At 39.5% G+C, this 13,416-nt stretch overlaps 1 protein-coding gene across 2 annotated transcripts in view; it reads right to left on the bottom strand.

Annotated features, from left to right (window-relative positions):
* The window catches only part of FRAS1 (Fraser extracellular matrix complex subunit 1), a 461,113-nt gene that overhangs the window by 260,064 nt on the left and 187,633 nt on the right, over nt 1-13,416 (bottom strand). For both annotated transcript variants that reach the window (XM_073017428.1, XM_073017427.1), the window contains exons 7-13: nt 13,173-13,256; nt 11,331-11,432; nt 10,845-11,036; nt 6,041-6,130; nt 3,305-3,340; nt 1,766-1,913; nt 204-347 (exon numbers count right to left, since the gene is read on the bottom strand). In XM_073017428.1, the coding sequence (XP_072873529.1) occupies nt 204-347; nt 1,766-1,913; nt 3,305-3,340; nt 6,041-6,130; nt 10,845-11,036; nt 11,331-11,432; nt 13,173-13,256 (796 nt within the window). The remainder of the gene's footprint in view (nt 1-203; nt 348-1,765; nt 1,914-3,304; nt 3,341-6,040; nt 6,131-10,844; nt 11,037-11,330; nt 11,433-13,172; nt 13,257-13,416) is intronic.

Genomic DNA, 13,416 nt, shown 5'->3' with positions numbered 1-13,416 from the left:
AGAGACCTGCAGGTAGAGAGGGCAAGTAACCTATAGATGACATTACTACCTTCTAGAGGTTTCTAGACATTGTGCATCTCAAAAACATGCTGCATGCATGACCCCCTCCTTGACAATATTGAGCCTCAGTTTAAGAATCACAATCTTTGATGAGTCTGCCTCCCACACACCACCACCTCTGGGTTGTCCACTCAGAACCATACCTAAACAGAGACTGCCAGCTTGGTAAAAACCCAGCCCGCAGCTGTGCACACACCGTCCATTCTGCAGTAACCTGGTGGGATCTTGGCAGAGGTCACAGTGGTCTGGAGAGTGAGAGCATGTCAAACAATCTGGATGGCAATGAACTGAAATCAAGCACAAAGAAGGGGAGAACTCAGTGAACTCCATCTATTATTTCTCTTACATCGTTCAGAAAAGAATCTACAAGGTATGCAGCATTACATACAACATGAAGAACAGAAAACTGTGGGACTTAGATATGAAAAAGCCTCCTAAATAGCAAAAAAAAAAAAAAAAAAAAAAATGCATTTCAATGAGAGATTGCAAGGAAGTTTTCCTTGTCTGAAATTCATCACTGTCTCCCATAGTCCCAACATGAAGATACTAGAAGAACAGCCTCTACCTGTTGGAATACTTCAAGAAACAGGAATGACTACTTCCATAATGTATGATTTAAACAGATTCAATAATTTATGATACCTCCGATGTTCTTCTTAAGCTTCGACATGTACAAACAGTTCAGACATAAAACCTACAATGTTTAAAAATAGTTATTTTTATCTAAGAAAAATGCAGCTCATTTTCTTCTTTTTCTCCAAAATTTCAAATCTCATTTTCAGTAATTAGGGTTATCACTGAATTTAGTGGTAATTATCAGCAAGGGACTTCTTTTTTCAGGTTTTGAAGTTGTCAAGGACCTGATTTTCGGTATATATAGTGCATAATAATATGCTAAATGTTTGTTTTGGAAAGCCCAGAGAGCCCTTTGGTGAAGGTAACATAATTAAGCCATAAAGTGGCTTTGCTTTTTCCTTGATAAACTCTCCAGAAAAACACTGCGATTAGCCAAAATAAGTTGAGTGCAACAAGAGCAACTGCCAATATGAAAATTATGGCCTGTGAATAAAAACAATTAATTATGAAATATGAATGGAAGAAAATGCCACTTCTCCAAAAGATACTAAGCTTATAGGCAAATTACTACTCAACCAGAGCAACTCCAGTGCCTGCCAACAATTATTAACTGGAACTAATTCAACCCCAGGTGATTTGAAAGCAGAATTGCAGAACAAGTAGACAAAATTATCTTTTGGAAAAAATTAATGAGTCTGTAAACTTTAAAAACCCATTTGAGAACTCCAAAAGGAACCATCTGTTTAACAGCTCACCTTAAGAACAAAGAACACCCATAATAAACTTTGAGAAATTATTCTTATAGACAGATTTACCTTTATAAGTCTTCAAATATGTTGTTTGGTTTTCACAATAATTTTGCAAGATACATAAGGCATATTTTATCAACAAGAAAATTGAGGTTTAAAGAGGGTCAATGACTTGCCCAAGGTCACATGCTCATAATCTGTTGAGTTTGGCAATTACATGGACAAAGATTAATTAGCATCATTTGTTAGAAAAATTATGAAGAAACACACAAACCCATTGGTTAACTAAAAAAAAAAGAAGCAAGGGATTGGGAAAGAGGATCTCTGAGCTTTTTGGCAGTAAAACTATCTCAGTAGAAACAGAGGAGACATGGACCCACCTGATGTGCAGTCTGGACAGCACTGTCCCTTCACCTCTAAGGCCAGTGTGCCCACTGGACATGGTGGGCAAGAGGGCTTGTAGCAAGTTACCTGAGCCCCTCGGCACTCACACACCTTGCAAGGGCCATCTTCCCACTTCTCTCCCTCCTATGTAAAAAAGTGAAGAACAGCATTGTCATCGGGGTACAGTAATTCAGAAGAGAGTTTGCTGCTGAAGAACTTACAATTCCATAAGGACAAAGTGAAGGCAGCTAATCAGTACTCTGCCAAATCTAACTCTGAAATAGAACAATAGCAAAAGAGTCCTAAATTTAAAAGGACAGAATTTATCTTTCTTTGTTCATAATGGGTTTATTTCAATGTAGAGCACCAGCCAGAATATTTTAGGCACACTCAGAGATAAGCTGTAAAAGTATTCTAGGACTAACAGAATATGTAAAAGGCATTTAAAACTTGTTTCTCAACCTCTTTCACCAAAAACATCAAAGGAGATTATAACGTACCTAGTGATTAGCAGGTGAGTTAAATACAATCTTTAAAATAACAGTGGGACACTTAGTTAAAAACCTGAATTTCCTTATGGTTACCACAGTAAGAGTTAACAGTTGAGTCATTATATTCTAAAAATTAAAACTTTTGCAGGCCTACTTTTAATGGGCTGTAGATGTGCCCTAAGCTTTCACACACTAAAATACTCTTTTCATCCAAGCAAATTACGAAAATAAACATTAGTAGTTGGCAGAGATTCCAAATTGAATTGTGAAGAACAATTCATTTTTGCTTATAGGAAAGAGACAGAGTTTCTTACCAGAAGGTATTGGGGTAATGAGGGAGGTGAAACAGAAGAAAACAGGAGAGCAGATTTTAAAGTAACAATTTTATAAAATGCTTATTAAGTCAGCAGACATTGAACATCTCAAACAATTAATGTGACGGTATTTAGCAAAATGAACATTAAATGTTACAAAACTGAGCAATACTATCTTGAGAAGGCAGAAGTGCTTTTCTTCCATTTGAAAGCAGACCCGTCTCGAGATCAGACCCCTTATTGTAAGATTGCTGTGTTAAACGCTTGCATTTTCCCTTTAAAAGAAACCGTATAACACTGTCCTGTAGACAATCTGGAGAGAACAAATTCAGTATTGTTTGGGGAATGAATGCTTGCAAACCCAAGAAGCTCTTTCTTCAGCACTTTGCAGTACATAAAACTCTACCAATGGTTAAACTGAGTTTTCTAGGCCAGAAAAAAATCAGGGAGAGAAAAATATCACAAGCAAGGGAAAGAATCTGTGTAGGAGCTTGTGGTTAGAGAAGTATTAATTATCAATTGCATAAAACAATTGGCTAAAGAAAAGAGCAAAAGTTCAATGCATCAAAGTCTGAATTATCGTTAAGACCCTTAATTTCTGGTCATAGTGCCATCAAATGTGACTGTTAAAAATACTAAGGTACTAGGTTTTCCCCATGATATTTCATGCAGATCATTACATAAAACAATTTTATAATGATCTATGTACACGTTAAAAAGCTATACTTACTGGAATACGTTTAACTTCACTAGCATTTGAGGACATCTAGGAACAAAGAGAAATGTCTTTATTATGCCACTAAAAACACCATTAGACTGATCTATTTATTTTTTCATTAGGAGTTATCCATTTTTCCCAAGTAACATGCAACTTTATTTATTGGTTATGAATAGAGACGAAATCTATCTTATCAAAAACAAGAAAAGCATACTAATCTGAGGTGAAAACAACATGCCTAGGAAATACTTCTGAATTCTCACTTTGTGCCTGAGTACTTGGTTTCAATTCCCCTCAATACTAAGGACTTTATGGTCAAGGAACCTGAACTTGCAAGGGCAAATTCTTGAATTTTGCATGGTGCCAGAGCATGATGGAGATTTGTACTTGTTTAAAATAACTTAGTTTTCTTTACTTTCACTGAGTTTAATTTATCTCCAGAAATGAGTAGGAAAATGGATACTATGATTGAGAAAATATAAATTCAACATTTATAGGGAGGCTTTAAAACCTCCTAAATTCTTAGGAAATGAGAATGACTAAAGTGTGATCTATCACTAGGAAACAATGCCAACAGCAAAATAATAATATGCCGATGTTTTCAGCTTTTTAAAAATCGTGCCAAGACAGCACTGTTCTAAGTGCTTCACACATAACATCTCTACAGCCCCATGAGGTAAGTACTATTGTTATCTCTAGTTTCCACTGAGGATTCAGTAACTCGCCGAAGATCACAGTACACAGCAAAGTAAAGATTTGAACCTAGAGCCTGCGCTGTTAACACTATACAATACTGCCTCCCCAGAATGTACAGAAACACTGGAAGGTTGATGGATGTAATTTACCCAAATCAAAAAAAAAAAAAAAAAGAAAAGAAAAAAAATGTGGAGGAATCAGTTCACCAGTCAAAGTCTTTATTCCTAATTTGTAGACAGTAGTTCCCCCTTATTCATGGTTCACTTCCTGCAGTTTCAGTTAACCCCGGTCAACTATGGTGGGAAAATACTAAATGGAAAATTCAAGAAATATAAAATTCATCAGATTTGAATTGCATGTCATTCTAAGTAGTATGATGAAAATCTCAAGTTGTCTGGCTCCATCTTGCCTGGGACCTGAGTCCTTCCTTTGTCCAGCATGTCCACGCTGTAGATGCCACTGCCCGTTACTCAGGAGCCATCTTGGTTATCAGAGCCACTATCTCAGTATCACAGTGCTTATATTCAAGTAACTCTTATTTTACTTAATAATGCCCCAAAGTCCAAGAGTAGTGATGCTGGCAACTTGGATACGCCAAAGAGAAGCTGCAAAGTGCTTCCTTTAAGTGAAGAGATGAAAGTTCTTGACTTAATAACGAAAGAAAAAAATTTATGCTGAGGTTGCTAAGGTCAAAAGTAAGAATAAATCTATCTATGAAATTGTGAAGAAGTAAAAACAAATTTGTGCTAGTTTTGCTGTTGCAGCTCAAACTGTAAAAGTTACAGCCATAATGTGTGATAAGTGGTTAGTTAAGATGGAAAAGGCATTAACTGTCAGTGGAAAACATGAACAGAAATGTGTTTCAATTGACGCCAGTCAGGATCAGTACTACTGACAGTTTCAAGCATCCACTGGGGACCTTGGCACATATTCTGTGATAAGTGGGTACTACTGTAATCCTATTCTGACCGGTCAAAGAAGCAGTTGTTTTTATGACCAACTGGCATATTTTTAAAAACATAATGAATTTATCAACATTCCAATACCCAACATGAAAAATATGGGCTACATAAATTCAGAAAATTTGAAAAGATTAAGATAAATATATTTCCTTTGGGTAATAGAAAAGTGCAGACAGAGGGCAAAATAAAACCTTAGTAAATAGAGTTTTACCCCACGTGTAATCAAACAAAACCTTGTCACTGCTACCTGCAAAATAAATCTAGAGCCTGGTCACTTTTTACCAAATGCACCACTTCTTGCCTAGGCCAAGCCACCATTGTCCTTTGCCTGGACAATTACAAAACCCCACTAACCAGATCGCCTACCTCCAGTTTCATTTCCTTCTGTCACTCACCCATGCAGCAGCCAAAGTGGTCCTTTCATGAGTTAAGTGAGAGCCTAGCACTCTTCTGCTCAAAACTCCCCAACAGCTCCCATCTGCTTCAGGGTAAAGAACTGTGGTCTCCAGGCTACTTACCAAACCTCATGGCCAATGCCTTTCTCCCTCATTCACTAAGTTCCCACCAGACTCCAAATTCTTGAACATGCCAAACACACTTGTATCTCAGTGACTTTGCATTTCCTGATCCCTATTCCTAGTATGTTTCCTCCTAGACATCTACCCAGCTCCCTCCCTTCAGGCTCTGCTCAAAGTTTTCTGTAAGAGAAACCTCCTCGCCATTTTATATAAAGGAACACACCCCCTACATCCCACTGTCCTGCGCAGTTACTCTCTGGCCCACTTGCACTGCTTTATTCTTCTACGTAGTGCTCCTCAGCACCTGACGTGTAGTATGTGTGTGGGGGTGTGTGTGTGTGTGTGTGTGTGTGTTTTCTGTGTCCCTATACTACAAAGTATGCCCCACCAAGACAACAGGAACTCTGCCTGTTGTATTCCCTTCTGTGTCCCCAGAGCCTGGTGCATAGTAGGTGCACAATAACATTTGTTGAACAAAGGAATGGGTAAAAGAAACAAGAAGGTAATGTCCCCTCATTAGATTAATTTTGAATTAATTTTAAATCATCTTTGGTTATTAGCCTGATACTCACGAATTTTCCGTTTCCTTCATAAACACAATAACCATTCCTTGAAATGCATTCAGGACAACATTTTCCATCTAAGTGAATTAATTCTTCACCCTGTAGAAATAAGGGTTGCAGTGGCACATATATCAAATTAACATCTCCAGGTAGCAGGGCTAAATTGCGAAGCAGTTAGGTTGCCTGACTGGAATGAGAAACCCTGGCACACAGTTGGCTCTGGCCCTCTCCCTGTTTCATCTCCCCGTGTGCTGTCTTCCTATGGGGAGTCTAGTCCACACAGCACACTCCTCCATGTGCTTTTTCTTTCCTGTTATGGTGAATACTTATGCTCTGATCCCTCCATAATTTTCTACCCTTGACCAGGAGCTCACATGAATAAGAAGGATGACCAAGGTTAATGTTATAGTCTAGGAAAGTTATGAGTTTCAGAAAAGGATCACAGTACCTTAAACATACAATTTGTGACTTTAGTTTCATTAACAGTGCTCAAATCAAACCACCACTTTTCCCTGAATACAAAATCAGATGCATCCCATTATGCACAGATGTAGTCTTGGGCATAAATTAAGCAGTAGAAAACTAAACTTTACTCAATATTCTGAAACTCTTACTGCTAGTCAACTCATATCGAAACTATTCTTAAAATTATAAGAGGAATAATCTTAATTTATCTACCCTGCCATATTTGTGGATATTTAACTTTCTAAGTCTTATTATTTTCATTTCCCAGTATCAATAACTTTAAAATTTTTATTTTTTTATAAAATAATAAATGCTTGCTGTAAAAATGTAAATAATTTGCAATTCTATAATTTAGAAAGTGTAATTTCACTGAAGTCCCATCTCCCAGAAAATCTGATGTTAAAAACACCATCTCTGTTTCCAATTTTTCATGGGTATACACTAACATCTGATCTATATGTTAGTATTCTACACTAACATATAATATCTGTAGTCTAAAGAGTATTCTTTAAAGCACTTTTCACTTTCGAAAGATAGATCTACTTTCTAAAGAATGGTAATGTTTCTCTAAATATTTAATATTTAATTTGGGGCCTGTATTATATTTAAAAGTGTAGAAACCATGTTAAATGAAAAATGAATAATATAAATTTGCATAAACAGAATAATCATAATGATACTTTGTTTAAAAACACTGTACTAATGACAAATATTCTGAAAGCATGGGTTGTCTCTGGATGCACTGGATGTCTTTGGTAGCATTATAGATGGATTTTTAAGTCTCTTTTCTACTTTTCTTGAGCCTTCAAAATTTTCTAGAATGAATATGTGTTATTTTACTGAGAGAAAATCTAAACGTTTAGAAGAAACACAAAAATACATAAATGATTATAATTATTTTGGAGTTACATAGATTACTGCTCATCAAGATTTCACGTCAATCAGAGGCCAGTAGGGAGCAGTGGGTACTACAGAGAGCAGATGTATTTACATATAAATTGTTTTGCAGAAACGTGACAAATCAGTTGGTAGTGAAGGCATAACACAGAAACACCGAAATTTGCTTTCAAAGCATATAAAAGAGTTGATAAGCATGTAATCTAAGTCACTTAAAACAATGTTTTGAAACAAGACTGACTATGCATACTTCTGTAAAAGACGAAACTCATGAGAGATTCTTGAGTGTCCACTAAAATATATACAGACAAAACTGAAAAGTGACTCCCTATCACCTAAATGAGGCAAAGAAAGTGGCTGGGGTGGTGGTGGGGCGGGGGCAGGTATTGAAAAAATTGTGGGAGGGAAATTAAAGCTTGTAGCAAAATACACAGAAGAGGGTAGGCACTCCATAAATGTGAGCTGCTTTGCCAGGCTCCCCTGGAGGTAAATTCCCTCAAAAGAGTGCTTCCTTTTCCTGATGAGCAGGTTAGTTAGTCCAATCTCAGTCTTTGGACTGGTGGATGTAGGTATGACTAGGTAGGGAAAGGATAGAAACAGAAAGGCCTATGCAACAGGAAGGTTGTTCTCGACCTTCAAACACCACTGTAAGTAACAGTAAGCACTGCTCCTGGGGCACAAGGATTCGGTTTTGGTGAGGTGGGAGGTTTCAGATAGATCTGCTATTTATAGAAGCAGCCTGAATGCCCCAAACCACATCACTTCACTGCAGTGGGGAGTTCACTCCAATTAGCATTTGACTTTTGAGTAAAATTGCTTTCAGAAACAAACATACTCTTTCCTTTTAAAGAGGGTTCTGTTGCACAGGCCAGACAGAAATCTATCCTTTCCCCACCTAATCATACCTACAGCCACCAGACCAGTGATTAAGACTGGGCTAACCTGCTCATCGGAAAAGGAAACACTCTTTTGAGGGAACCTGCCTCCACTGGAGCGGGGAAAGGCAGCTCGCATTTACCACGTGCCTACCCTCTCCTATGCATTTTGCTCCAAGCTTCAATTTTTCCCGTTCCATTTTATGCTTCAGATGTGAATGCTAGGTCCTTTTCTTTAAAAGATAATTTGACTTCTTCACCTGAATTCAGGTTCGAAGACATCATCAAATCTAGAAATATGAAAATCATTATATTGTGCTAGCCTACCATTGATTTGTTTATGTTTCAATGTTTAGAGATTTGGTGGAATATAGCAAAGACAAAGACCAGGCCATTTTCTTCTTTTTCAACAACAAAAACTGTATGCTGATTTCAAAGATATTCAGAACACTGCTGTTGATAACCAATGTGATCATGAAGACAACAGTGAAGCTGCACACCTTTGCCTCTTCTTTTAAAAATTAACTTCTCTGTATCTTTTTGATGTGCATTGCACTCACACTCAATCCACCCTTGGTATCCAAGATCAGAAATCAAAATGAACTTGATATTTTACAGAAGAAAACAGGCAGAAAGTGGGGTAGAACTGAATAAAAATATCAACAGGGCACTTCCACTATGCCCCTTGGCAGACATAGTCATTTCCTCCGGGAGCTCCTAATATATTTAACTCATATTTTCATTGGTGCCATGCTATAATTTTTGCTTACATATCTGACTTCCTAAAAAGCCTGGAAACTCTTAAGGTCATAATGTGCCTTATTTATCTTTTTATCACCAGTGATACAAGCTAAGCAGGAGTTAGGAAGTTAGTACATCCAGGCTTTATTTAACAAGGTCAACAGAAACATGGCATATAAAGAAGACTAAGAGATATTTTTCATCAGATTCAATGTCGGTTAAAATTTCACTTCTGGTAGAGTTTCTAGTTTAGAACTCAGGGCTTTAAACAAAACTTGGGAAACACGGAAGTAATATGGAAAAAAACAATTTAGCTGGTTAAAGATCTGGAGAAATAGGCGAGGCATCAGAACTCCTCAATTCATAAAAGAAAAGACTAGTAACTAGAAAGGGATAAGAGAGTGTTATGGGGTGACTTGAGGAATACGGAAGTGCTCTCCACTTTGGCAGCTAATCCTCACATTCTCTAAGAATAGCCAAGAATGCCTGGCTCATGCCACCATAGCCAGGTGTCACAGCTGACAGCAGCAGGCAGGCATGTGGAACTGCAGAAATGCTGGGGATACAGGCTAAACAATTTTCTGTGACTGAGACTCTTTGTTCAGATCTCACTGAAATTAGACGGTTAAAGGACCCACCCTACCAGAATCTCCTCTCCCACATTTTTCGTAAATTCTAGGATGTCACATAAACGAAGGCCTTAGAAAATGAAATGAGATCCTTGGGGCAGACTGCCGAGGCAGGGAAGCCCGGCCTCAGCCCGAGAGAGACAACAAAAAAGGGCACTGATTAGGTTTTCTTCTCATCTTCATCCAACCACCCTGACTCCCCTAACGTGAAGAAAAGAAATGAAAAGGCATGTGGGGGGAAAGAAATCTGCAAAAAGCAAGTCCCTCTTTACCTAAATATGTCTCAACTCTGTCAAGACCTACAAGTAGGAGACAAATTGAAAAATAACCCTGCCAATGACAGCCATGTCTGAAAGGTTGTTCCTCCTTAGGCTCAGGGTTAAGAGGAGCTGAGAAGTAGGGGAGAAGAACTAGAAAGAAAAATGCCTTCACAGAAACCCAGGGCTCCAGATATTTCTAATTTCCCTCATCGACTCAAGTCTATGGCCCAGAGGGAAATTGGTGGGGCGGAAGGGAGCGGTGAGGAAGAAGGAGACAACTTTAAAAGCAATTTGTTTTGTAATAGGTCAAAATCAAGTTCAAAGAGAAAAAAAAAAGTCATTTCCCTCCAATATACAGTATATAGTCCAAACAGAGGCTGCTTTGTTAGAAGCTTCTAGAAATTCTGCAGACAGCAGAGGTTAACAGAGGCCAATGGAGTTAATTGTTTATAAGGTCCCCTTTGCTCTCTCTTAAAAACAGAAAGTATGTTACGTTTTTTTCCTGATCCATGGAAGTGGCCCCTCTCACTTTGCTAAATGCTGTCAGTGAGGCCTACAAGAAGAGCCCGGCCACCAGCACACCTGTGGACCATGTTTCACAGCCAGGATGAACTGGGCTCGCCATTAGCAATGAGATCCAGCTGCGCTGTCTGATAGGCTAATGTCCCATATCATGTCCTTCCCTTTCATGTCTCTGGCTCAGGGCTTCCAATTTGACCAGATGCACTGAGAGTTAAAAGCTCCAAGGGGCTGTTCCGAGCTAGTCTGAACAAACAGTGACATTCATTTTATACCACGGAATCTTTATGCTAGAAGGTCCTATGAAATGTGAGAAGTCAATGTGGACATCCCTGCTGCTTCCAAGAAGTAAAGAACAGACAGGGCGCCTTACTATCCCATTGGAAAGAGCTGCAACAGTTGTAACGGAAACGCCCCTGCTTCTTACCTGGGCACACTCCACTTTGGCACACTCTCCAGTCTGGCAGGTCACTTGGCCATGATCACACATGCAGAACTCACAGGCCGAGCCCTTCCACAGTTCATCCTGGTACCGCACAACCCCATCATAGGAGCAGCTCCCAGCAGGAGACACACATTCCTCACAGCATTGCCCATGACGCCGAGCCCTGCTCTGACCCTAGGACACAGGGAGCAAGGTGAGGGGCAGTCCTCAGGAGACAGTGAAACACCCGAGCCAACAGAGGCAGGAGGACCCAAAATACCAAAGCTCTACAGGGCTCTTTCCCTGGCCCGATCCACGATGGGCAGGATCCCTTGCACCTCAACCCTGCTTCCTAGGAAGCAGAGCTCTCATATCTTTATGTAACTATGCAAACATTATACAACTTTTGATTCCCCTGGGAATAAGAAGTGCATTCCTTAAATGATCCAGAATAGAGCTTAGACAAGTAAGGTACACACTCTCAAATACCTTTCCGCATCTCAGGGGCAGGCAGGCCTGCTTGTGACACCTGACCTCACCCCGGTCACATATACACGTGGTGCAGGCATTTTCACTCCACTGCTCACCATGCTGCATGAAGACAAGAAAGAAGAACGTGGAAAATCAAACGTCCCATACATCAAACAGAAGCACTGACACATAAGATACCTGATTTTTATTACATTTGTAAGCTGAGCCACATTGAATGTACTCTTGAGAAATGATAACATTTAGATAGGAATAGCTTCTATGAAGACAGTCAATAAATGTCCAAAGGAGACTTTAGATTAATTTTCATTCACCTATATTCATTCTACAGGTGTGTTGAGGGCCCATTCTGTGCCAGGCACATAGAGACTCGGGACACTGAGATGGGCAGAAAGCCCTTGTTGACTGGCTCATCCATGGCATTCTTTAGCTCTTGCCTTTGCCAGGAAGCCCAGCCCTCACTGCCATATACTCACTTTGCCAGCTTCCCTTGCAGCTAGGGCCTGGACACTGTTCAACCAGAGGAGACCTCAGGGGAAATTTGCTAGAGTGGTGGAGGTCAAAGTAAAAATTCTCCTCCCACATGAAACAAAATCCCACTCCTGTCTTCTACCAACCTTTAGTAATAGCTGTGTGAGGATGAGCTGCCCAGGGCTGAGGAGGTCTCCTTGGGGATGGGAGGGGACAAGATGAAGGGCAAATGCCAGCACGTTAAGAGTGGCAGGTAGAAAGATCAAAAGAGCTTAGATCCTTGAAGGCATCATTGAGACCTGAATTGATAAACCTGCAGCTGCCCCACCCTACCTCTAGACTTTGTGTTAGATGACATAATTAATACTAGCATTTTAGCCACTTTTACAGTGGGATTTCTGTTCCTTGTAGTTGAAAATGCCATTACAGATATACAGCCTGTCTCTTCAAAGAAAAACTTAGTCTAACAATCCTGTCCAATAAAAATATAATGCAAGCCACATATGTGGCCACTGTGTCACGCAGCACAGATCAAGTACATATAAAAATCCTCCCCAATTAGCTATTTTCATTCAGATTTCAAGTGACCTGTCTAGAATTTTTGAGGCACCCATCCCCTAATACTTATTTTCAGATTTTCTACTGAGAGTTATGATCCTAATTTCTATTTAGTCCTTTTTAGAGTGGCTGGTGAGTAAGGGAAGTAATTGAGTTTATTTTTTACGTGTTCTTTGCTTTTGAGTAAGGTAACCTTTTTCTGGACCAGTTAGGCACTCCCAAGACAGATCATTCACTCATTCATTCATCTATTCATTCAATTTTTTAAACTCATCTTTATTTGATGCCTACTACGTGTTAGGCACAAAGTTATCCAGGCTACCAATAGTACTTTTGAGTTTGCAGGTTTTACCACCAACAGCCTCTCGCCTCCCTTCCTTCTCTCTTCTACCACTCCTGGGTTTTCCCCAGTGTAAGATGGCAGTGGTGTGAAGAGACTGTTTCTGGATATCAATGCATAAAATCCAGCCAAAGCAGATAGACATCCCCAGAGCCTCAAAGCTAAATGTAAACTGACGGTAACCAATAATAGCCCTTTTTATCCCCTTCAAGATGTGTGAACAGTAAGTTCACCAAGGTTCATGAACCAGGTGCTGCTTGCCAGCACATTCCTTTATATTTATAATCCCCTTCAACATAATTTTTTCATACATGTTTTCTATGAAGAGAAGAGAAAAGTTGTTTATGTACTGAGTTACTAATCCTGGCAGAGTCAGACATGAGGGTGGCGACTTATGGTGGCTGGAGTGGGTGGAGGGCAGATGTGTGAGAACAGATTGTCAAAACACCTACAAGGGGAGCATGAAAGCTTACCTCATATACTTGGCCAGCTGCAGAGCAGGATCGTGCAGAGCACTGCGGGCAACATTTTCCAGGGACTCGGACTACAGTCTCATCCTTAACACCCAGAACAGGAACAATCCATCACAAAGTGATATTAATAAGATCCACAACAGCAGGAAAATTTCATTCATAGCCAACTAAACCATGCGCCCCAAGCATCTATAACAGCACTTGCCTCTCATTTAACATTTCTTAGTCACCTGGGGCTCTAATA

Source organism: Chlorocebus sabaeus, chromosome 7 (assembly GCF_047675955.1).
Source record: "Chlorocebus sabaeus isolate Y175 chromosome 7, mChlSab1.0.hap1, whole genome shotgun sequence".
NCBI classification, from domain to species: Eukaryota; Metazoa; Chordata; class Mammalia; order Primates; family Cercopithecidae; genus Chlorocebus; species Chlorocebus sabaeus.
This window is presented reverse-complemented; position numbering and strand designations above follow the sequence as displayed.